Source organism: Typopeltis vanoorti, chromosome 10 (genome assembly GCF_054136105.1).
Source record: "Typopeltis vanoorti isolate ZY-2024b chromosome 10, IOZ_Tvanoo_1.0, whole genome shotgun sequence".
In the NCBI taxonomy this organism is placed as follows: domain Eukaryota; kingdom Metazoa; phylum Arthropoda; class Arachnida; order Uropygi; family Thelyphonidae; genus Typopeltis; species Typopeltis vanoorti.
The window spans coordinates 4,666,943-4,693,277 of record NC_143558.1 but is presented as its reverse complement, the minus strand read 5'-3'; the positions used below and the strand labels follow the sequence as shown (position 1 = coordinate 4,693,277).

At 35.6% G+C, this 26,335-nt stretch overlaps 1 protein-coding gene across 5 annotated transcripts in view; it reads left to right on the top strand.

Annotated features, from left to right (window-relative positions):
- The window catches only part of Cpsf100 (cleavage and polyadenylation specificity factor subunit 2), a 325,511-nt gene that overhangs the window by 133,908 nt on the left and 165,268 nt on the right, over window positions 1–26,335 (top strand). For all 5 annotated transcript variants that reach the window (XM_090399663.1, XM_090399659.1, XM_090399662.1 and 2 more), the window contains one exon: window positions 5,920–6,087. In XM_090399663.1, the coding sequence (XP_090255789.1) occupies window positions 5,920–6,087 (168 nt within the window). The remainder of the gene's footprint in view (window positions 1–5,919; window positions 6,088–26,335) is intronic.

Sequence of the window (26,335 nt, the reverse complement as noted above, 5' to 3'; positions counted from 1 at the left end):
TCTCTATAATACAGTCTTCTCACAGTTCCTTAAGTTCCAAATACAACAAAAATTGCAATAATACCTCTTCACAAACAAACACTTTTAAATTTACACTTTAGCTAACTTCCTCAATAGTTACTGTTAGTATAAGGAAATTCTAGGATGAAACTCACACACTTCTCTGCAAAGGAATATTAATGGTTGGAATAATCTTACCGATAATCTTCTTTCTTCATGAACTTACACACACAAACATTTTTTTATAACTGTAAACACTTTTAACAATAATCGGCACTCATTAAAATAAATCTTCAAAGCATTAACTGAATTAATTCACGGTCACTATACACATAAACAAACGTTCTTGCATGAAGTACTACTGATCACTCATGAAATAAGGCAACACACAATAATTCCTTAACTTGAGGTTTTATATGCACAGCTGTTCATTCTTCCTGCATTCATTTATTTCTTTAGGCAATATATTTCTAAGCACAGCTATCAGTATACTTCAACTTTACAGCTCTACTATTCTTTAGTAACTTCGTGCTTTGCTTCAAGGATCTGTGTGTCCTTGAAAGGTCGGCCCTGAAATTAAATCTCAATTCAAGTATTGCTAGTGTATTTAGTAGTCACTCAGCTGTCTTCCGTAGCTATAATTGTTCTTCTACAACTTATTAGCTAACCGCCTCTCGACTAGTAGACTTTATTTAGCTGCTTGAGTGACTTGCCAACTCGCTATTATCACACTGTGATTCCCGAATGCTCCGATTCCAACCTAATGCCACTCTCTCTCTAATAAATCTCTAATCTCCTAATTAATTAAAAATTCCAGTGTTCGTCGCTTATATATCTGTTTTTCCTGCCTAAATTGTTCTCGTGTTCTAAAACTCTTTTCAATAAATCTTCTCCTCACATTGTGTTCCAATTCTCGCGCTCGCTTACTTACATGCGTCTCCTTGACAACAAAACAAAATATAATAAAATTGAGCTATTGCATAACGTTAAACTTTCACAAACAGGAATAAATAAAGAATATTTATATTTCAATTAATGCGCAGTTAATTTATCAGATACAAATTCCTATAATATTGACATAATAATAAATAAAATAACTTATTAATATTTCATACAGTCTTTTCATTATTAATACATATATCTTTGATTAAATAATTAAATATTAGACAAATTTAAGATAGTTATATGAATATTAAATTTTAAAATAAGTTATATACATTAAATAATATTTACAAAGGTAGCCATTGTGATAGAAGATCATGTTGGATTCTGAACCAAATAATAATTACTCTAATCTTTACATAATCAGAATCCAACACTTATCAGTGAACTAAAAAATATGTTCAAACCTTGTACTGGTATTAGTAATGTCTAGTTCATGTTTTGAATAGAAAGCCACAGTACTTGCCATTAGCTTTCCTCTTTTCTCCAGAATTTCCAAAGCATTTCTATGTGCGATATTTATTTCTTATTCTGTCGTTTAGATCACCAAACTTATAAGTCTCATTGTCCAATTCCCCATTCTGATTTTGTCCTAATCACTGTACTTAATATTGCATGCTGTTTGAGATTACCCTCATGTTAGTGTAGAATACTATAGCTGCTCCTTTTTTTTAGATCATTATTGTCTGAATATGGGAGGGGGGCAGGAACTAGAATCTCTTCTCTAGAACTAAATATGGCATTGGGCATTTCCTTCCTATCCTAATGCAGCAGGGGTGCTTTGCTGAATTTTCCCCTTCTGAGAAACAGGTTACACCATTAGAAGATGGCATTCACATTCGACAATGAGAGTCTGTATCACCTCTCCATTCTTGGCTGAAGAGGCATTGGACTAGCTGAATTCCCTAGTTGGAAGTGATGCTAATTAGCATTTCTCCCAGGTCACAAAAATTTGGAAATAGTGTCTAGGTAGCATTTTCCTCAGGCACAAAAAATGCTTAGTCGTAGCACTATAACTGATACAGCAGCCACAATTAAATACAGTCACTAACTTAACCTTACGTGCAAAATTATGAAGCATGCTGTCAAAAATAAAATTTGAAACTGGCTTCATGAAGATCATGATATTAAAAACTGAAGTAAACTTAAAGAATTTAGTATTATAATCTTAACACATTCACATCTGGTTGAAACAAAACTTCTCAGACTGTTCTTAACCTTACATTGAGACCATGATGTTTTTTCATTGACCAGAAATGCTCAAGTATGGAGATATAAAATCTTACAGTCGCTGCACTGCATAGTTCCCAAGGCCTGGACAGAGGGACAAATTCCAGATGATTGCAGTAGAGTTCTCATAGTACCCATATATAAAAAGGGAAATAAAACTGAATGTTAGAATTACAGAGCTATTTCTCTACTCAGTGTTTCTGGTAAGATTTATTCAAGTATACTTGAGAAACAATTGAGAAAGATTGTGGAAGAGAAGCTTGGTGGAGAACAAGCTGGATTCAGGCCAAATAGAGGCTCTCAGGATCAGATTTTCTTCAGACAATTAGTTGAGAAATCATGGGAATATAACAAAGATCTGTATTTGAGTTTTGTAGACTTAGAAAAGGCATATGACAAGGTGCCAAGAGAAAAGCTATTCAAAATACAGTTGTACGGTGTCACTGGGGCATTATATCAAGCAATACTTAGTCTTTATTTGAGTTCTAAGTCGGCAGTTAGAATTGAAGGAAGTAGAGGAAGATGGTTTAATGTTAAATTTGGTGTGAGACAAGGATATACATTATCCCCACTGCTATTCATTATCTATATGGATCACATTATGAAGGAAAGTGGTATTAAACATGATATGAAAATTGGAGATGTTAATGTCAGCTCTTTGCTTTATGCGGATGATGTTATACTTCTAAATAAATCTGCTACAAGTCTGCAAGATTCTCTGACTAAATTGAATAGCTGTTGTAATAGATATGGTATGAAGGTCAGCAATAAAAAGACAAAGACAATGAAAATAGGCAGAATCATTGAAAATGTCAACTGTGTTGTGAATGGAGAACCTGTGGAACAAATAAAACATTTCAGCTACTTAGGCACGATTTTTACTGAAGATGGTAAATTAAATATAGAAATAGACAACAGAATCAGCAAAGCTGGTATGGTAGGAAGTCAATTGAATACATTTATATGAAATAAGAGAGAAATTAGTGAAAAGACAAAGATGATGAAAATAGGCAGAAGCATTGAAAATATCAGCTGTGAATGGAGAACCTATAGATCAAATGAAACATTTCAGCTTCTTAGGTACGATTTTTAGTGGAGATGGTAAATTAAATATGGAAATAGACAACAGAATTAATAAAGCTGGCATGGTAGAAAGTCAACTGAATACATTTATATGAAATAAGAGAGAAACTAGTGAAAACACTAAGTTAGTTGTATACAAGACAGTGTTCAAACCAATTTTAACTTATGATTCTGAGAGCTGGGTTAGAAATAAAACACTTGACCAAAGACTAGAGACCACAGATATGAGAGTTCTGAGAGAGATTAGGGGCATGAACAGATAGCATCAATGGCAATATCATATTAAAAATGAGGATATTAGGAAAGAACTTGACATTGTTAACATCCAGGAATGTGTTAGTAGATCTAATCAGGCGATATGATCACCGAAACAGAATAGGAGAAGAGAGATTAGCAAATTACTGAACTGATACAGTAAAAAGTGCCTTAGAAGATAGAAATATAAGATCTGATAATGTTAGAGTCTTGACAGTTAACAGATTGATTTGGAGGAAAATTGTAGATAGGAGGTTAGTAATGATGTTAGCGTTTCATGTAGTACTATCATATCTTGTAGACCCCCTTGAGGGTACATGTCAGGAATTTGATGATGATGTTTGTTTCTCATTCTTTCTGCTTGGATATTGGCAGATTTATCACAAATTGTGAAGGGTACCTTCACCAAAACCAAAACAAATGGTGGGGGTGAATTGTGTTTGTTTTCAGTGTATAGTAGTATATTTAAATTACTAAAAGATGCAGGCATGTGAGGCAGCATTAAACATGAGCCATGTGAGAATGACCAATATATATTAAGGGAGGAAAGAACAGGTGTGAGTAGAAATATGTTCATTAGAGGCAAATCAATTGCTAATAATTTAGAATTGTGATATTATGCATGTGTATGTCCAGTAAGTTACTCAGGTAAAGGGAATTGCAATATGATCCTATAATCTTTATACATGCATGTTTGCATTTATGATGGATATAATTAAAAAAAAAAAAAAGGATTGAGGAGAATTTGAGAAGTTGAAAAAAAGGATTTGTTTCTGAAATATAAATAACTTACCATTAATTAACAGTGCCTGTATATATTGGTATTTTAGTGGCATGGACTTATTCATTGAACTAATAATGTCAATCAGATCACTAAGATATGGTACAAATATGTACCTTATCTAAGTGATATGGAGTGCTAAACAAGCAGTCATCATGTGAAAATTGTTGTGCTTATTATGTGTATTTGTCTGTTTTTATTTATTTTTTTTAACATTCATTATGGAATAAAAAAAAATTATTTTACTCAGTTAATGATTACTATGATCCATGTACACTTTTCTTTACATAGTATATACTTAAATAATTCCATTTTTATGCAAACATTTTCTTTTAAAAACTTGATTATACTTTATACTAGCTGTAAATGATGTTATGTTTTTCTAATGTTTTGTTGAAGATCATTAGATGTAGTTTTATATATATATATATAACCTGGATTCATTTTTGTTCTACATGTATCCTTTTGGAAGGTACAGAGAGAACTGGAATAAAAATCTCTGTATAGTGAAAAAACATTCCTTCCCAACAGATACCATATTGTTGATGCAAGAGAAGCAAGTAGCTTTATTGTATCACTAAATACATTACATTAATCTGTATACTATACTTAGTGATAATTTATATAATTAGAGACAAAAATGACCCTGCATGATAAAAAAAAACAACTTTCTTCTTACAGACACTACACTGCACACAAGCAAGAAAAACAATTTTATTATAGCACCAAACAATATAACTAAATACAACCTATTTCAATTTTTCGTTTATAGAAAACATATGGTTATACCTCTTCATGATGCAGTCACCAGGTGCAGAAATCAACAGATTTATAGAAATCAAATTTTCAAAAGCAAATAAAGATACACATGTATGTACAAAACTTGAAAGTAGAATTGTATTTGAGATTTTCTATATCATTAAGACAATTCACTAATACTTATTTTACAAGTAACATATAACTGAAACTTCAAACTAGCATTGCGAATGTTTTGAAAACTTTGCAAAAATGTTCCCGCCCATTGAAGGATATAATGTACCATCAGAGAGTTCCTGCTGGAAACAACACATGGAAGGCATTTTTGGAAATGATGGAGACAACTACCGTGTTTGAATTTTCAAACACGGTAGTTGTCTCCATAATTTCCAAAAATGCATTCAGATCACCGTGCAAGCCTAAAAGAAAGGAAACACATGGAAGGCATAGCCCTTCCCTGTATGAATATGTTATGAAGCTTGTGATATTTCATTTTTGATCTTAACTTTTATTCATGCTGTGTCTCCATTGTTGGAGTCATAGAAAGCCTTATGATACCAACTCTGGAGTCATCATATGGAAAGGGATTAAAGAAGGCTGTAATACTAATTAGTGAAATGTGTAAAGTGTATAATTCGAAAGTGATTAATAAATTTAGAGACATGCATGATTTTCTTAGTAATTTTTTTTTCCCCCCCCCCACTGTTAAACTGAAATTTTTCTGGTATTATCTATTTGTAATATTTGAACCACTGCATGAAATAAAGTAAGTTATGTGCTATTTTTATGTTATTATTAAATTCAATAAACCTCAGTTAACATTTGTAGTGCACTTGTCAGTTTATAATTTGTTATTTTAATTATACTTTTAGGTGGTATTAGCCAGCATGCCTGATATGGAATGTGGTTTTTCAAGAGATTTGTTCATCCAGTGGTGTGGTAATCCTCGAAATAGTGTCATTCTTACCAGCAGGAGTTCACCTGGTACTTTAGCAAGAATGCTTGTTGAAAACACAGAACACAGGACAATAACTTTAGAGGTAAAAAGAAAGTGTGTAGTGTAATCTTTTTTACATTCTCTTTCTCTTATTGCTACTTAGAACTGTGTCGGAATTCATTATAATTCAGCTAGTGATGAGTTCAGTTTCCTGATTCCAGCTTCTGAAATGCTTCATTAGAAACTTTGTTTCATGCATGTCTATGATGATAAAGTAATAAACTGTGTATTTAATCAACACATAATTCATGTAGACTGGAAAACATGTTTTGGCAGGCTGCATGGATGTACAATAAATAACTTTTTATGCATATTTCACCTGCAAAAGTTTGTAAACCTATTGTACATTAATACCATGGATGGACTAAAGGTGGAAGATAATTCATGCTCTAGAGACCAAACATAGAACTTTCCTCCTCCCCTTTCCCCGAAAACGGAAGGAAAAGGATGTGGACATCTCCAATAAACAAGCAAGGTGGTGATGGTATATCAGCTTTGAAATTCATTTATTATCTAAAGACATTCACAAGCATCCATACCACAATAGGATTCATACCAAATGACTGTTATTGATTGGAGAATGAAGTTGAAATATGCTCTGCCAACAGTAGATGTTGAGAAATGGCCAGCCTCTATTTCTGTCTGCTTGTTAGCTTGGCAGACTTGTGGACACTTTTTTTCCAATGTGGATTGCTTTGAAAATTTTGTTAATACTTCTCCTAGCTGTTACCAAATGACTAGTTTTTGAAAGCTTATATATGTACAGGGTGTCCCAAAATTCATGCAAGAAGTAATTTTGATAGAAAACACGGGTTTTTTTAATTAAAAATTGTAATTTCTTATCGATTCATAAAGTATACAGTATAGGGTCATGCATGGAATAGCACGTCGGGCAAATGGCCTCCACGGCTTTGCTAGCACATACGCACTCTTTTGTCGAAATTTTCCATGACTGTTTTGCATAAATATGGCTGAATTTCATTGATGCAGTACTCAATTTCCTCCTTCAAGGCGTGGGTAGTCGTGGGCTTGTTGGCATAAACCTTAGACTTCAAAAAACCGCAAAGAAAAAAAGTTCAACAACGTTAAGTCACATGATCTGGGCGGCCAATTCTGATCACCAAAACGGGAAATTACACGACCAGGAAATGACTCATGCAGTAATTGAATTGTTTCTCGGGCTGTATGGCATGTGGCACTGTCTTGTTGAAACTACATGTCGTCCACATCCATAGCTTGCAATTTAGGCACAAAATACTGAATTATCATGTCACGATAGCGAGCACCATTAACTGTTATTGCCTTACCAGCCACATTTTCGAAGAAGAATGGACTGATGATTCCTCCAGCCCAAAATCCACACCAAACAATGACATGTTGTGGATGCATTTGTTTCTCAGCAATCACTCGTGGATTTTCTAAACCACAAATGCGACGATTTTGTCGATTAATGAAGCCATCAAGATGAAAATGAGCCTCATTGCTGAAGATGATTTTGTTCGAAAAATAAGCATCCACTTGTTGTTGTTCCATAATCCATTCAACGAACTCTCTTCGCTGTGTGTGAGATCAGTAGGCTTCAGTTCTTGAGTCAATTGAACTTTTTAAGCATAAAGATGTAAATCTTTCGTCAGAATACGCTGTAGAGAGCTTCTCGAAATGCCTGATTCAAGACCACGGTGCCGAATTTATGTTCCTGGCCTCTCAGCAACACTCTCACGAACTGCTTCGATGTTTTCTGTTGAACAACTTGTTGAAGGACGGCCAGAGTGTATAAGATCACTAATTAATCCAGTCTCCTTGAATTTTTTAATTAATCTTTTCACAGTTGATGAAGTTCAATCACTATTCCGACCATATTTTGTATGAAAATTGCAAACTGTAGCTGCCAAACCGTCATTATTTTTAAAATATTGCTCAACAATGAAAATACGTTGTTCTTTCGTGTAGCGCTCCATTTTTAATAATCTTGAACTGTTAGCTGTCACGCTGTCTTTTTTTTCTCGTTGGCAACACTTTACCGCATAAATGGCGCCAAATTTAAATCTTGCGTGAATTTTGGGACACCCTTTATATATACATCGATGGTTGACAATAATACCTCAGTGGTTGTTAAGGAGTGGTGCGTATCATTTACTGTTTATTTAGTCTATTTAAAATTATTATGTCTATATCTCTCTCCACTCTGTTAACAGCTTTATGGTGAAGCATTTGTAGTACTATCATTATTGCTTCCTGGTAGGTACTTTGTGGGGGGGGTTACATGATGCTATACTAGTAGTCCAACATAATTTTCATTATTACTAATTTCTTAAATAATTTTATTCCAGATCAGTATTTTTCCCCCTGTCAGATGTTTGATTTATTCATCTCTTACTTTTCTGCCTTCTAAACCACTCTTAACTTCGTTTAGTCCATGTTGATCTTGATTTTTCTCTACATCTTTTTTCTTACCTTTTTAAAAATATTTTGCTAATTCTTCTTCCATTTTGTTTGTGTGACTGTACCATCATATTGCTGATTAGTTTTTCTTACACATTTTATATGCTAAAAATGTCAAGTTCGCTTCATATTTAGGTGCACTTTGAAAAAATGTGTGAACACCTATAACAGTTGTTTTCTCTCTCTTTCTTTTTTATTATGATTTTTTACTCTGGTTGGATGAATTTTACTCGGGTTTATTATTTTTGGAATTCTTTCAAAAATCTGTTCATGTCATTCCAAGTTTTATTTCAACTGGACCAGGGAATCAAAAAGTCAATGTGAAAATTATATACATTGCAGGAACTCCTTTGGCCAGGTGGAAGTTTGTGGATCCCATCCACTAAAGATTGTACATCTGTGGTGCATTAGTATGTGAGTGGGCAAAAAGGTTAAAAGTCCTGCTTTAAACATGTTTCTTTCAAGCTGCATTATCCATCTGAAGACTTTCACACACACATCCATGCTCACAGCAAGATTCAGACCTATAGCTTTTTAATTAAAGACTTAGTACACTATTCTCAACTAACCCAACCAAGCCAATCTTAAATCCCAGATTAATAAAATTTGGGATTTAGGATATGCACAAGATGTCTGTGTAGTTCAATCATTTTAATTTCATTTGTCACATTTTTATTTCCAGTTTTTGGCAAACATTTCAAACTCACATAAACAATTCTGTACCTACTATGTAGATTTAATGATTTTTTTTTTTTTTTTTTTTTTTTTAATGTTTAAATCTCACCCATAAAAGGTTGCAAACCTGTCACACTTTTTCGGTAGCATGGATAGACTAAGGGTTAGTTGATCATGACCTCAGTTCTAGAAACCAAACATGGTACTTTTTGAGCCACTTTTACCTTTCAGTAGAATGATTATTTCACACCAAGTGATAAAAATATATAACACTCAAAATTTAAGATCTCTTCATTAAGATCTGTCATTTCAATTAAATTTCATTTTGACCTGACCATTCATGACAAATTTAGACAAAAAAATTATATATATGTGAAGTTTATTGTTATGTGCCTTCTAGTCACTGTCGATTTTTGATCAACTCGTGAACATAGGCTCTTCATCTGTCAACAGTTGAATTTTGTATTGGCAAGTTCTTTTATATTGTGCATCCATCCAGCTGTATTATTATTTTTTCTTTTTTATATATTCCCCCTTTCCTAACATAATGTCTTCCTGTTTGCCTGTATGAAGTTCCTTGTGACTGTGACATGACCTACTATGGGCAGACAGGAAGATCTGCCTTGGTGAACATAAAAAATACATTTACTATCATTATTGTGACAAGTCAGGACTGGCAGATCACTCTTTGGACACTCCTTCACACAAGATAAGATGGAAGAAAAATGTGCTATTTAGAAGTCGTTACAGATCAGAAAGATTATTTTTAGAGTCATCCATGGATATGAAGAATTTTTCTAACCAGAACAAGTATGGTTGCATAAATTTGGAAGACTGTTATCTTAAGATCAACTCTTACACAGCTGTAATACTTCTTTTTTTTTTACATTAGAGAGAACTAAATTAGGACTTTAGATCTTTTATCTGTTACAGTTTGAATTGTTTCACTTACTCATTGTCACGTAAACTATAACATGCTGATTTGTGCTCTGAAGATGCTGGTTTGAAATCCAGCAAAATATAACCTGGTTAACAAACATTTTTTTTTATAAAATAGTTTGTTTGGTGTTGTTAATACTGTTAAAATATGTTATGAATAATTCACAATTGTTTGTCAAGAATTAGTTTGTTGTTTTAAGGATACTTGCAATCATCCATTCTTCACAATAAACCTGAAAAGTCTGGTTTGGCTCAACACGGGATTGAAACTGACCACAGCATCCTTTGGTCCAAAACGCGCCTCTTACATAGATCCCGTTATAGGTTCGAACGTTTGTTCAAGGAAAGCGTGGAGGCCTTGCTCCATCATCCCAACCTGAATCGTAATGACTGCATATCTATATCAAAAATCTGGGAAAGCCTAATCAAGATTACCCATTAATTTTTTTTTTTTTTTTTTTTTTTTTTTTTTTTTTTTTTTTTTTTAATAGCAAATTCAATCATGTTTCTACTTCAAAATATTTCGTTTCATACTTAGTGATATAACATCACGCGGCATGTTCTAATTTCAACGATCTATTGTTAGTATTCTAGCTTGTATATTTTTTAAACTGTTCTTGTAATACCACCGACGATGGTCTGCTATTTCCAGACCGAAATATTTGGTTAAATAAATATCTTTCTTGTGATTACGTGATTATATCATTAAGAATTAGTTTGGTTGGAGAAGTCATTTGGATTAAGTGAGTGAAACCTGTAATAAAGCTATGGAAAAGAGGCATAAAAATCAGAGATTATCCAGTTTGATACTGTTGAAGTATTAGAACATTGTACTGAGATTGGTTGGGTGAAGATTGATCTATAGAAAAGAAAATATAAGGTTAGAGTATTCAAGAGAAGACTTAACATCTACACTGTATGTGGAAGGAGAATTGATTAAGAAGAAAAAAAAAGATCCAGTGTGCTGGTAGAATGATGATGATTATCAAGTATTCTGTTGATAAATGGACATTGTATGTTATTCTTACTAACATACTATGCATCTGCATCTGCATCTCTTTTGCCATGGTCTGTGAAGTTGGAAAGGGTAAGAAGCTAACTTTAATTTTGATGATTTCACTCTTTGGATAATTAGACTGTTAAAAAATCATCCTTCAGGAATAAATAAATAGACCTGAATAATTATCAAAGTTAGTAATGGTAAATGCAAATGAAAGCAACAAAGTGTAAGTGTAACATGGAAATTTTGGATCATAGTAAATCATAAAGATGAGATTTTAAGTTCACTGAACTCTGGCAGTGAATGTTCAGATTTGAGAAGTGCACATGTAGTGCCCTTCTTTCAGAACTGTACAGAAGCTTGAATATTTGGGGTGAATAGTTATGATTGCTACTTTGAAGTCCCACGAGAAATAACAGCCCAGATTTTGAAATATATAAATGGTGATGCACATTATAGTTTGCTCTTCTATCTCTTTCTCACTAAGCTAACCTACTGGCATCATCCTTCTCATTCAGTTCTTGTATAGATACCTAAGGCAGTTCACCTTCTTCTTTACCTGGAACATTGAATGCATGCTTCTTGTAGCCTTCCAACAGAAAGGCATAGAAAAATTGTGAACAGCTTGGATAAAATCCCAATGGAATCCCATGAGTTGCGCTGAAGAGATGTGTTCCTGAACTAATGCATTTTCTTTATCATCTGTACACTTTATTATACTCAACACATCTGCTCTACAGTATGGATGCAAGCCTATATACAGCCAATGGAACCAAAAAAAAGTACCGTATTTTCTGGTGTATAAGATGCACCCAAGAAATTTAATACAATTTTCTGGAAAAAACCTAAACTTTAAAGTATAATTTAAAAAAAAAAATGAATAAAATAATAGGTAATTTTTAATACACTGACCTTTCAGAAACCTGCAAAACCCATGTCACTGTCATCTGACACTTGTCTATCATCATTAATTTCTTCTCTTTCTTCTTCCTCTTGTTCTTCATCATCATCTTCATATAAGAAATGATCTTCACTTCCATCAAGGGCGTTGCTAATTCCACATTTCAAGAAAGATTTAACAATAGTTTGTTCATTCATTTTTGACCAAGATGTCTTAACCCACTCACACACTGAGAGATTGATGGCTGTTTCAGGCCATTACTAACTTTAGCTTTACTAAACAATAGCTAACACCCTTTGGTGTTAGCTGATGTACATTGGCATTCATCATCCACTCGTTCCACTCTTCCCTCATAAAGACTTTAAAGGGTTTGTTTAAAGATACATAAAGTGGCTGCAGTTGTGATGTAAGTCCTCTTGGTATGACAGCCAATTCAGTATTGCACTCTTGGAATTTGTAACTTGAAGAATATGAATGTCGCCTGTTTTTTTCCGTCACTAAAATCTATGGGGAAATATCAAACTGAACACAAAATATCTCAACACGTCAACTCAATGCTGATAATCGGTAGCTGATTACTCGGATAAGATATTATGAAACTTGAATAGGGACTCCCCGTTCTTAGCCAATGACGTGCTAGAAGTCACGTGAAGGTCACACATCAATTTGATGGCACTGTTAACCACCTACAAAGATCTTAGAACATAAAAGGGAGTGCGTATGACTTTGAAAAGAGGAAAAAATCTTTACTTTCATTATATAAGACGCACCCCATTTTTAAGATGAATTTTTAAGGTAAAAAAATGTCTCTTATACACCGAAAAATATGGTAATAAGTTTCTACCATGAAACTATTATTCTCACCTTAGTGGTGTCTGAGGTAGTCGAGATAGTCATCAACAGCCAACTTTTACACCTGGAGAACTCAACTAATCAGTGATAACCAATATGGATTTCACCAATCACAATCCACAACAGATCTCCTCACCAACATCACCTTTCCATGCATTGGAAAGGCTTGGAGAAACTTGAGCTGATGCATGTGACATTTCCAGGGCATTTAGAAATATCATGTGCAACAGTTCAAGTTTCATTGAGAGCTTCTCTTAGTAAATTGCTAACTTATATTCTGTTTTCCTCTCTTTGTAATTGGATTGCCACTTTTCTTTCAGATCATTCACCATTTGTAATGTTTGGAATGCTTCAGATTTTTCTGTTAATGCTGGTGTTCCTTAAGGCCTTATTTCACCCACCATCTTTCTCATTTACATAAACAACTGTTCTCATGGCCTCAAACCCTATTCACAGTTTTGTTGATGATAGTACTCTCTACTCATTCTATTGAATGTGACAAACCTTGCAGATATCAAATATCTGAAGCTTCAATTTCATCTACAATATAAGTCCTAAACACTGAGCTCCATGCCATTCTTCAGTGGGGGGGACATTAACAACATAGTCATCATCTTCAATGCTTCTGGACCACATTCAAATGTAGATATGGTCAACTGGTTTCCAAAGAAATGAACAGAGTTGAAAAGATTCAATGGCAGGTAAACAGACTGGCATATGGAATTCTGCATATGAGGACAAATTGAGGAAATGTGATCTATAAAGTTTTAAAAATAAGTAGAAGAGATATAATAAAAACCTACAAGTTTTTTGCAGCGTATGGATGGTGGAGGTAAAATCAGGGTCATTGCTGGAAGGTGGCTAGGAGTTTGTTGAATAGTAAGCATGTGAGGTCCAAATTCTCATGGTGGTGCATACGTGGAGGAGATATTGTTTTATTATTATTATTTGACACCTCCAGGGAGTCCAAAGACTCATCGAGGGAAGCCGCCCTCCCTCGTAATTTTATAATAATAAAGATAGGGCTACTGTCAGATATTATAAGTTCATCTGCTGACTGTATTCAAGGAGAGAAATGAAAGGTATTTTAAGTGCAGCTGTCTAAATGGATCCTTTGTTGATGAGTTCTGGACTCCTTGGAAGGGCTTCTCTGTTATGTTCATTAAGCCATTGTTAAATATTAGTTCTAGTGCAATATTTAAATACATACTTTTAGGAGATTTCTCCATTATTGTACTTATGTCAGTTATAATGTTTTTGAATTTTAAATCTCAAAATGCTCTATAATTTTATTTAAAAAAATTTATACTCTAAATTCAGCAGTGCATCATTTTTGCCCTTTATTGCATTTTCTTTCTTCTTACTTTCAGAGCATATTTTTCTCTTCACTTCATCTTTTAGACTTCTGTCATATGTCCACATAATTCTTTTTTTCTCTTTTAATTATCTTTCTGTATATAATTTCTTTAGTTCTTTGAGAATTTTCATGTTATGCCTTTTTTCTCTCTGAGGTTTTAGGTCTAGTTCATTTCTCATTCTTTGTCCTTTTTTTCCCTTTCTTAGTAATTGATCTTTTGCTACCTCATTTACTATCCTAAAATGGGAACTTGGCAGAAGATTTAGTGTTACCAAAACAGAGAGGACAAAAAAAAATAACAAGTGAGATTCCTCTAAATAACAAATAGATACGAGGGCATGCTGAAAAGTTATGAGAATCACCATGAAGGAATTGAAGTAGAACTATGTAAATAACACATTATTCTACATATTCCCTACAAAGTGTTATACGATTTTTATAATGCTGCTGCATCATTTGCAGTCCTTTGAGAAAAAAGTCTTTCTCTTGTTGCACAAACCAGTCCTCAGCTTCAGATATGACTTCATCTGTGGTAAATTTCGTTCCTTTCAAGTGTTTCTTTAAATTTGGGAATGGGAAATAGTCAGCGCAGGTCTGGTGAATAGGGTGGGTGAGGTAGACATTTAAAGCCCAAGTTGCATGTTGTCCGTTGGGTTTCATGAGCAGTGTGAGCGGATGCATTGTCCTGCAAAAGCCTCTGCTCAGTTTCCCATGACGTTTTTCCCTCAGTACCTACTTCACTTCCTTCAGAACTGTTGAATAAACTGCTGTAACAGTTTCTCCTTTTTTGAGGTACTGTTGTCCGTTGGGTTTCATGAGCAGTGTGAGCGGATGCATTGTCCTGCAAAAGCCTCTGCTCAGTTTCCCATGACGTTACCTACTTCACTTCCTTCAGAACTGTTGAATAAACTGCTGTAACAGTTTCTCCTTTTTTGAGGTACTTGGTAAGGATTGCACCCATATCCCAAAAGACAACTGCAAAAGCCTTCCTTGCTGACTTTTGGGTTTGGAACTTCTTTGGCCATGAAGAACCTTTGTGTCTCAACTCTGTTGACTGTTGTTTGGTCTCTGGGTCGGAAGCCATGTTTCATCAACAGTTACAATATGAGCCAAAAAAATTTGCACCTGATTTCTCAAAATTACCCCAAATCCCTTGAGATAACAGCATACATTCTCTCTCTTTTGGTCAACATTCAAACATTTTTTTGGACCCGCTTCACTGAGAGCTTCTTCATGTCCAGATTTTGCTTGATAATGATCCCAATTCCTTCCCTGGATATCCCCAGAATCTTTGCAATATTTTTGGCTGGTATTTGTCTATAATCAAGGATCATGGCATGCACTGCACTATTTTCAGATGTTCTTGCTGTGGAAGGTCTTCCTAACCTGGGAGCATCTGTTGTCTCAGGATGCCCAGTATTAAACTTGGCCACCCATTCTGGCAACTGTTGGATATGCTGTGCATGGCCCCCTAAAGTCTTGTACAAAGTTTGGTGAATCTTAGTTGCGGACTCTTCTTGCAGCATGAAAAACTTGATGACAGCCTCATCTCTCTCTTCGAATTTCTTCAAAATCTCTGACATGTCTTCTTATATATCCTAAAAGAAAAAAAAATTATTACAATTTGATGGATCAAGAGGTTTCAAGGTGTGTTCTTTCTTGTGGTTATATCAGTCGCTTTAATATCATTTTTGTTCTAGGTGTTTATCAGATATTTTCAGCTCCTTCCCCCATACATATTCAGGCAATAATAATCAGAGAATGGAAGGAATTGATTGTAGTATTTAATCTCCTTTCTATTATATTTTCCGGGCTTTCTTTTCTGCTTTCTATGTTCTTATTCTTTATCACAATAGAAAAAATTTCCTTATTTTCTTTATTTGAAAGAATTTAGGAAATTAATATTTAGACATTGTAGAAATCAAATAATAAAAAAAATTACAAAAAAGAAATAATAGATCATCAGTTTGTTAGTGGTTGTTATTTAAAACAGTGGGCCATCTATTTTACTACAGTGGTGTCCAAAAACTAAGGACACGCACTATTTCTAAAGATTACAACTGCAAATTCAGGTGAATCAGCTTGTGGCAATTTGAATACCTGACGATTTCGAGTAGAAAGTAGGTTCACATTCAAATTTTCTAATTGTGAGCAAAGGGGTCACATTGGTAGCACTTAACAGGCGAAAAGGCAAAAAGCTGCACTAAGCAAATTGTGTTTGAAAGAAGCTTTTTGTGAAGGAATAATGTTGCAAACTTGGATGTTTGTAATGCTCAAAGACATCATGTAGATGATTTCATGCAGGGAAGAATTGTTGCAAAGCTTGAAGAAGCCTGCAAGATTACTGATATTGCCATGAGTGTTTGGAATCTTACATAGCATCCAGGCTCTTGGCAGTGTTTCAAACTAATGGAATGGGTTCCCGATGATTGCTAAGAGGGCGCCCTTGCTCTACCATGGAGCATGAACACAGATTTTTATTTATAACAGTAAAACATAATTGATGCACCACAGCAGGTCAGCTTTCAAGTCAGCTCCATTCAAGCATAGGTACACAGATAACTGTGACTAGTAAGCCTATATGCCTGAAGGCCTGTAGTCTGTCCCTTTCTCCACAGCTCATTGTAGAGCACATTTTCAATAGTGTTGTATTCATAAAAATTGGACAAGACCAAATGGGCTAATGTACTCTTTCTAGATAAGCCATTTTACTCTTTTCTCTGATTCTAGACGATGCTTGACCTAGCATGAAAGTGGTAGTGCTTATTGTTGTTCTGAAAATGGTCTTGAGATGGATAGATATGGCAGTGCTGATATCATGGTGTGGCCATGCATTATGCTTAATGGACTGAGTTACAAGTGCTGAAAAAGGAACTAGTGAACAATATTGCACCGAAGTTCTTCATGTTTGTTCTTCGGCGATGTAGGTGAAGAATTCATTTTTATGGATGACAATGCTACACCATTTCGTACACAAACAGTGGAGATACTTCTGAAGACCAAGGATAAAGAAAGAACTCGAGGTCAAAGAGTGTTGGATTTACTCATAGCGTCAGAAGGGATATCTGTTAAGAATATGGCTATTTTACCATGAATTGGTGACAGTGATCATGCTGTTCTTTCTTGGGAAGTATCTACTTGTATTGAAGCTCTGATTAAAACAGGCTACATGTTGAACTACAAAGCTGGAAATTATGATCAACTTAGAAGAATACTATCTTTGGTCCCATGGTATCAGTTACTGGATGGAAAAAATGTCAGCAATGCATGGGAATTTTTGAAAAAGTGCTTGAATGAGGCAGTAACTCACTGTATCCCTAGTGTTCAACGAATAAATAGGTTAGGACTGAAATGGATGTGCAGCCTTATTAAGCAAGAGATCCACAAGAAGATGATGATATGGAAAGAATATCGTGAGAATAAGAGAGAGGAGTTTATGAAATATATAACGCTCAGGCCAGAAAAGTAACGAGTATTGTGAGAAAAGCTAAAACGGAGTATGAAAAGAAATTGGCCATGCAAGCTAAAGGCAATAAAAAAGAATTTTATTGTTATGCCACAAGCAAAAGAAAGAATGAATATGGAAGAATAACTTTATTGAATGCAGATGGTACACGAGTGTCGGAAGCTAAGCAGATTGTTCAGTTATCAAGTGCTCACTTTGCTGCTAAGATATATCAACCAGGTTTATGTAGCATGGTGCACAGTGCTACTGCTATGTTGGATGAAGAGTTACAGGTTCATGAAAATGAGGTTGAAGAGCTGTTGCATAACCTGGATAAGAATTTGTCAGTAGGGATAGACGGAATATCAGCCCGTTTGCTAAAGGAATGTTCAGCCAAATTGGCTAGGCCTTTCACACATTTGTATAACTTGAGTCTCAGCTCAGAAATGATACCACAAGAATGGAAGGAATGTATGATAGTTCCATTGCACAAGGGTGGTGCAAAAACTGTATCTCTGGTGTGGTAGTGAAGATTTTAGAGAAGTTGGTAAGAACTCGCATACAGAAACGGGTAGACAAGCATTCTATACTGTGCAGGAAACAGCATGGGTTTACTAAAGGAGGTTCATGTTTTAGCAATTTGCTCATATTTTATAACAATGTTACGGCTGAGTTGGATAAAGGGAATGGATATGCTATGATAATGTTGGATATTTCTAAGGCATTTGATAGGAATACCACACAATAGTCTGTTGCGTAAACTAGAGAATATGTGATTGGAATATAATCTATTGACTTGGATCAGGGGATGGTTGACAGACAGATATCAAAAAGTGGTATACAGTGGGTGTGAATCTGCCAGATCAAGAATAACCAAGATCTGTTTAGTAAGATACGGGAGGAGTATGGAGCAACTCCGAGGTTTACCAGTACCACCATCACTTTACATGGTGTATGGAGTGTAGATAGTTATAGACTTAAAACAGCTTGGGCTTACGCAGAAGGATATAAAAGTTCTTTCCTTGAAGGTCCTACAGGGCACACTGGTGGCATGGCGTTGCCACCAGAGAATGACTACAATGATAACTAGAACAGTCATAAGGTAAAACACTTGTAAAGGTTTAGGCCTATATCGAATCTGGACGTGATGTAAGGGTAGTACTGCCCATAACCAATACAAAGATTAATAAAAAATAAAAAAAATTAAAATTAAAAAAAATAACCAGCAGTGTACCTCAGGGTTCAGTCCTTGGGCCATTATTGTTCAATCTATACTTTAATGACATCGAGCATGGTCTGTCATCAGATTTGCAATTGTTTGCTGATAATGTGAAGATAGGCAGGGCAATCGGGGATGCTACTGATATTCAGCTATTACAAGATGATTTGAATAGACTGGAAATCTCAGCAAACGAAAATTGCTGTCAGGTTAATGTTAGTAAGTGTAAAGTTATGCACTTTTGCGTGATTAGGGTTCTAGCAGCATATTATATTAGCAGAGTTATGCTACAAGAAACTGAAGAGGCAAGGGATCTTGGTGTATTGGTGGATAAGAATTGAAAGTGCAAAGATCATATAGCAAAAGTTGCAAATACAACTCAGAGGATAATTGCTATGTTGAAGTGAACCTTGACATGTAAGGATAAGTAAGTAATTTTGCCTCTTTATAAGGCTTTGATAAGCCCACACTTGGATTACTGTGCTCAGGTTTGGTCTCACGGTTTCCAAGAGTATAAAGAAGCTGTGGAAAGGATGCTGTTATGTCGTTGCTTTTTCTATTATTTCTTTATCCTTATCCCTCTTGTGCCTACTAAGCATAAATTTCCAACCTATCTCTCTGGGGCCGTTTCTCCTTTCGGAACTCTGACAAAATTTATTTGATTTAACTGCGCCAATCAGAGTCCTAGAACAGAGGAATTCTTGCTCAAAAGAAATCTTCCCAGAGTTCATGTAATTACCTAATCTTGTTAAGGTATTAATTGCCTATAGAAATTTCAACATGCAGTCATGGCCTTAATTTTCTAAACCTCCCTTAATTTCCCCTTATTCATAGGTTCGAACTTTTGTAAGTGGTAAAATCAGTCTCATGCTCAGACAAATTCAGGCTTACATAGAAAAAACATGTTTATTAAATATCAAATTGCATACAAATAGACTTCCACATATCAAAGGTATGTCATATCAAATTATAATTCACTAGCTAAGCAATAAAGGAACATTCTAATCATCATACACTATTAACATCTCTAAGTTAAAAGATACACACAGACATGAAACTCTAGTTCAAATTCTAAGCAAAGTTCGTTAACAAAATTCCATTCACATTTTACTGAGTGTTGCATACTCTCAGACTACTAGTCCAATATAGTTAACAAGTTACTGAGCACAAAGTCACTTAAAAGTTCTCTTTCCCTTCAATTGGAAATCTGTTCTTCTCTCCTTTTTCCAATACTAATTGTTACATGAATAAGAAAATTTCTGTACATTACCACTTTCTTGAGCGGTCATCGTGCTCCTTTTGTCTGTCCTTTGCAGTCAGATGTCTTTCTGCTTTATCGAGTCGTGTCCACATGGAGGTTACACTGATCGACACAAATGGCCATTCCTTACACTTTGCCGGACAACGCTCGTCTACCGGATCGCTGTTGTCCTTCAGGAGGAACTTTCCATTGTCTTGCATTGGTAAACTCTTACCAATGGCCCAAGTTGATGTCTCCTGTCATCTTACATATAGCATGCCTGACTCCTTCAGCTAGCAACCGGGAAGGAGATTGCCGTCGATCCGTCAGCACTGCTGGTCCACACGAGAAACAGGAACAGAAAAAACGGGCTTTCAAACCTGAGAGGAATCCCTTTTATTGCCCTTCGTAGCGTCCTCTTCTCGTATCAGAGGACCTATCATTTCACTATCCTATTCGCCCTTATGTGGTTGCATCACACTTCTGCTCCTTGAAGAGTGCTCTTTTCACGGAAAGTGAATTCAGCTCGCCTGCCACGAATGCTTTCACTTCGGGCGTTACGTCATCATAGGCAGCTAGCTAGCAACCTTTGTTTGCACTTAGACATACATTCTTACACAGAGCATTTTAAAATATCCACAATTTCTTAAACAATACATATTTACTTAGACATACAAATTTCACTTCTATTTTAGTTCTTTCTAGGGTAATTCTAACATCTTTTCTTTTTGCTTTCTTGACTAAAAGTACAAGTATTTCTACCTCAGAATTTTGTTTCTTGTTAAATCCTGACTGAATAACCCTTTTAATAAAAAGGTTCTCATTCAGGATCTAACAAAGACCCCTCCTTTTTCTAAAAAAATTCTTCCCTAGAAAATTTTTTCTTACTTTTCCCTCATTTCTCTGCGGATGACTCTTCCATTTTGTCTGTCTCAAAATCAAATTTCTCTTGGGCCAGGATGCATTCCCTGAGCTTTCAGAAATCACTTGACATATGCAAAACCACGTTGCTCTGCTCGTCCTGCTTTCCTAGAGATTGATAAGTGTCACTTGTTGTCCTACTGTGAGGTCTCTCAACTTTATCACCATCCTTGATGTGGTTACCTTCTACTGTCCCTTTGTGACATTCTGTCTCTTGTTTGTGATCTCGTTATCTTCTGATACCTTGACTTTATCATTACTTCTAGCACCAGGATCCTCTTTCTCCTTTGGTGGGACAGTCTCATTTGATCTTGGCTTAGAGAAAACCTCATGTTTCTCCTCTTTCCTTTTCAACTCAGCATCCTTTATGTACCGATGCTTGTTGTTCAGAGGGGCATCTCTCTTTCCTTGGTCTCGATAGTTTTGATTTGTCACAGCGAGATTCCTTCTTCCATAGAAACGAATTTCTTCTCTAGAATAGTCGAATGAGAAGCCATACTTCCTCAAAATATCCTCCCTTAGAATTAATCTTAGATGGGAGAGAGAGTTTCCGGGTAGGACTAAGAAGTTATGCCATATATATAAACCAAATTCTGGCATTCCTATTCTTAGTCTTACTGACTTAGTGGCGCGAGTTGTGGAAAGGGATATCCCTTAAAGTTTGATGGATTTTCTCAGCCGCTTTATTCTTCCCTTTACATAGGGCTCCAGTTCCTTGAGATACCTCTCAGATATTATGGAAGCTTGGGAATTGGTGTCATTGAGTGCCCTAAAATCCTTCCCACAAATTCTTCCATTCACTGCCATCCCAGGGATATGTCCCTTGCCTTGTTGCCTCTTTTTGTCAAATTGCCTAGTACACATGTGACGTTTGTGGTTGACACTTTCCCCTCGAATTTCTTGGTGTAATAAAACAGTCTTGGGCAAGATGCCCCAATTTGTTGAAATTGTAGCACCTAGGAATTTCACGGCGAAAATCCCTTTTATCTTCTCAGTCTGAGGACAAAGGAGAGTTCATTTCACACTTGGCATATAGTTCTCTCAACTTCTGCATCAGGGAATCCATTTTCTCTAACATTGGTTGTTGTACTCTTTCAACTTCTTTGTGAATAAGTTTTGTTACTTTATCTTCTTGAAAGGAAGGAGTTTCCTGATCCTTGGGAGGCCCTAACGTCAATTGACTGATACCGAGTCAAGACACTCATTAACCAGTTGTCGCAGCTTCTCCTCCTCCTACCTGACTAAGGTGCGAACCTCACCAAAATCACAAACCTTGGCACCAACAGCAACACTATATACTGGTTCAGTCCTATTTCCTTCAGCTCCTCTCTGCACCTTTTGTTTTTCCTTCCTTTCTAATCCCTGTCTTACAGGATTGGGATCCCCACCAGTGTCTCTACTTTCTTTGATCACATTAACTGGATCTACTGCAGCTGTGGGACAAATATCCCCAAGCAGCTGTTCTCTTTCCTTTACTGCTTCGTAACAGCTGTTCAAACAGTTTACCCATTTCCCAAAAGCTGTTTCCCTCAGTTCCTGCCTTAAGCCAATTCTGAAGGATTCAAAAACAGCCCAATCAAAGTGATGTTTTTCCTCGTCGAACTAGCAAGAGTAAGCAACCTGCTATGAAAATCAGAGATGCTTTCCTTTTCCTTTTGTATCATCTTTTGAAGCTTCCAGAGGTTAGGTCCTACATTTTTCGCCCTAGAAAATTGGGAAATTAGGATTTCCTTAAAACTCGGGTAATCCAAAGTTTCTTTTTGGATTGGCGAGTAGAGGAAATCTTTTGCCCTTCCAACTAACTTACTGCGAAGCAGAATAAGCAGCTGGACGGCACTCCATCGCCCAATCTTTCTGAGCTCTTCTATATATTCAAAGAATGATCTCACATCATCTGTGTCGTCTCCAGAGAACTGAGGAAAAATCTGTTCGGGGTTTATAGTTCTAAAAAATTACTAACACAGAGCTCAACGGAAGAGACATACTTATACCTTTAGTTTACACTATCATACAAAGATCTTTTTTTTTTTTTTTAAAGTGCCCTTTTTCTAAAATTTCCTGATTGCTGTGCATGAGACTGAGACGAACTCACAGTGGTTGATCCAATTCCTTTATTTTATGGAACAAACACATCCTGTCAGCTGCGCCATTGTTACGTCATTACTTTTTCTATTATTTCTTTATCCCTATCCCTCTTGTGCCTACTAAGCTTAAATTTCCAACCTATCTCTCTAGGGCCATTTCTCCTTTCGGAACTCTGACAAAATTTGTATGATTTAGCTGCTCCAGTCAGTCCTAGAACAGAGGAATTCTTGCTCATAAACCTTCCCAGAGTTCATGTAATTACCTAATCTTGTTAACGTATTAAGTGCCAATAGAAATTTCAACATGCAGTTATGGCCATAATTTTCTAAACTTCCCTTAATTTCCCCTTATTCATAGGTTTGAACTTTTGCAAGTGGTAAAATCAGTCTCACACTCAGACAAACTCAGACAAACCCTTTGAATGCATAATACCCTCATGGGGTGTTATGCATTCTTTGAATATATAGAATATATAAAATAGCTTAGAAAGATTGGGCGATGGAGTGACTTCCAGCTGCTTATTCTGCTTCGCAGTAAGTTAGTTGGAAGGGCAGAACTTGTCCTCTACTCCTCACCAATCCTAAAAGAAACTTTGGATTACCAGAGGTTTAAGGAAATCCTAACAGGATATGATAGTACTACATGAAAAATTTACATCATTACTAACTTCCTATCTACAATTTTCCTCCAAATCAGTCTGTTACTTGTCAAGACTCCAACATTACCAGATCTTATATTTCTATTGTCTAAGGCACTTTTTACTGTATCAATCCACCTATATCTTGGTCTTCCTCTGGGTTGTTTTCCTGCCAACCTGGCAGAGAACACTTGTTTTTCTAATCTTTCCTCACCCATTCTGTTTAAGTGACCATATCACCTGAGATTAGCGCTAACACATTTCTGGATGCTGACAATGTCAAGTTCTTTCCTAATATTCTCGTTTTTAATATGATATTGCCATTGATGCCATCTGTTCACGCCTCTAATCTTTCTCAGGACTCTCATATCTGCGGTCTCTAGTCTTTGGTCAAGTGTTTTACTTCTGATCCAGCTCTCAGATCCATAAGTTAAAACTGGTTTGAACACTGTCTTGTATACAGCTAATTTACCATCTTCACTAAAAATTGTGCATAAGTAGCTGAAATGTTTTACTTGTTCCATAAGTTCTCCGTTCACAACGCAGTTGACATTTCCAACGATTCTGCCTATTTTCTTTGTGTTTTTATTGCTGACCTTCATACCATATCTATTACAACAGTTATTCAATTTGTTCTGACTAATTTCTCTGTTATTCCATATTCCTATTCAGTTGACTTCCTACCATACCAGCTTTGTTGATTCTGTTGTCTCTTTCCATATTTAATTTACCATCTGCACTAAAAATTGTGCATAAGTAGCTGAAATGTTTTACTTGTTCCGTAGGTTCTCCATTCACAACGCAGTTGACATTTCCAACGATTCTGACTATTTTCGTTGTGTTTTTATTGCTGACCTTCATACCATATCTATTACAACAGTTATTCAATTTAGTCAGGGAGTCTTGCAGACTTGTAGCAGATTTATTTAGAAGTATAACATCTTCTGCATAAAGCAAGGAGCTGACATTAACATCTCCAATTTTGATATCATGTTTAATACCACTTTCCTTCGTAATGTGATCCATATAGATAATGAATAACAGAGGGGATAATGTACATCCTTGTCTCACACCAGATTTAACATTAAACCATTTTCCTGTTGTACTCCCTTCAATTGTAACTGCTGACTTACAAATCAAAAAAAGACTAAGTATTGCTTGATAATGCCCCATTGACACCATATAACTGTAGTGTATTGAATAGCTTCTCTCTTGGTACCTTGTCATATGCCTTTTCCAAATCGACAAAGCTTATACAGATCTTTGTTATATTCCCATGCTTTCTCGACTATTTGTCATAAAGTGAAGATCTGATCCTGACAGCCTCTATTTGACCTGAATCCAGCTTGTTCTTCACCAAACTTTTCTTTCACAATTCTTCTCAACCGTTTCTCAAGTACACTTGCATAGATCTTGCCAGGAACACTCAGTAGGGAAATAGCTCTGTAATTGTCACATTCAGTTTTATTTCCCTTTTTATATATGGGTACTATGAGAGCTCTACTCCAATCATTGGGAATTCAGGCTTTCTGAACTATACAGTGCAGCCTCTGTAAGACTCTTATACCACCATACTTCAGCATTTCTGGTCGAATATCATCTACTCTGTTGCTTTTCCACATTTCAAACCTTTGATGGCTTTTTCTACTTAAAGTATGGATATGTATTCCTGACTGCATGCCTGGTCAGTATTTTTTACCACTGTGCTGTCATCACTACTTATTTCATTTAGCAGTTTTTCAATGTAATTACTCCATACTTCAAGGATAGCTTTTTCTCTCGTTTTCATTTCACTTTTATCATCTCTAACTCCTTTTACAGCACTCTTTCCTCCATTCCTAAGCTTCTTCAACAACCTGCAGAATATTTTGCCACCTTTTTGATATTTATTTTCTATGTTCTTACCAAAGTCCTCCCGTGACTTTTGTTTAGCTAGTTTTACATAGTGTTTAGCTTTCTTACATTTGTCTCTGTATTCTCTATGAGCACAAGCTGACTTATTTGCTAGGAACTTTTGATATGCTTTCTTCTTTTCCTTCACTGCCTCGTTAACTTCCTGTGTCTACCATGGAGTTCTAATTTTTCTATCCTTGTAGACAACTTCACCACATGCCTCTCTAGCTGAATCAATCAGGGTTTTCTTCAAAGCTTGCCACTGAATCACCAAGGTTTGGTTCCTGTTCTCAAACTCTCATTTTTTCTTCAATAATCTTTGTGTATTTTAGTCTACAGTTCACATCTGTGAGATACTCAACTTTTATTCACTTTAAAACTTTCTTACATGTTATTCTTTTCAATATTAAATTCAATTTTATCCTGCTCAAGACTAAATAGTGATCCCTTCCACTTTCAAATCCTCTGTACACTCTGGTGTCCTGCACCAGGGAGAAAACATCACTATCAACAATAACATAGTCAATGAGACTTTTCTTATTCCTTGCCTCTTCTCTCCATGTGAATTTGTGCACATTTTTATGTTGGAACATGGTGTTAGTAATAGCTAGTTCATGTCCTGAGCAGAAATCCAACAGGTATTTGCCATCCAAAGTGGAGATCATTTTGACATACAAAAATATTT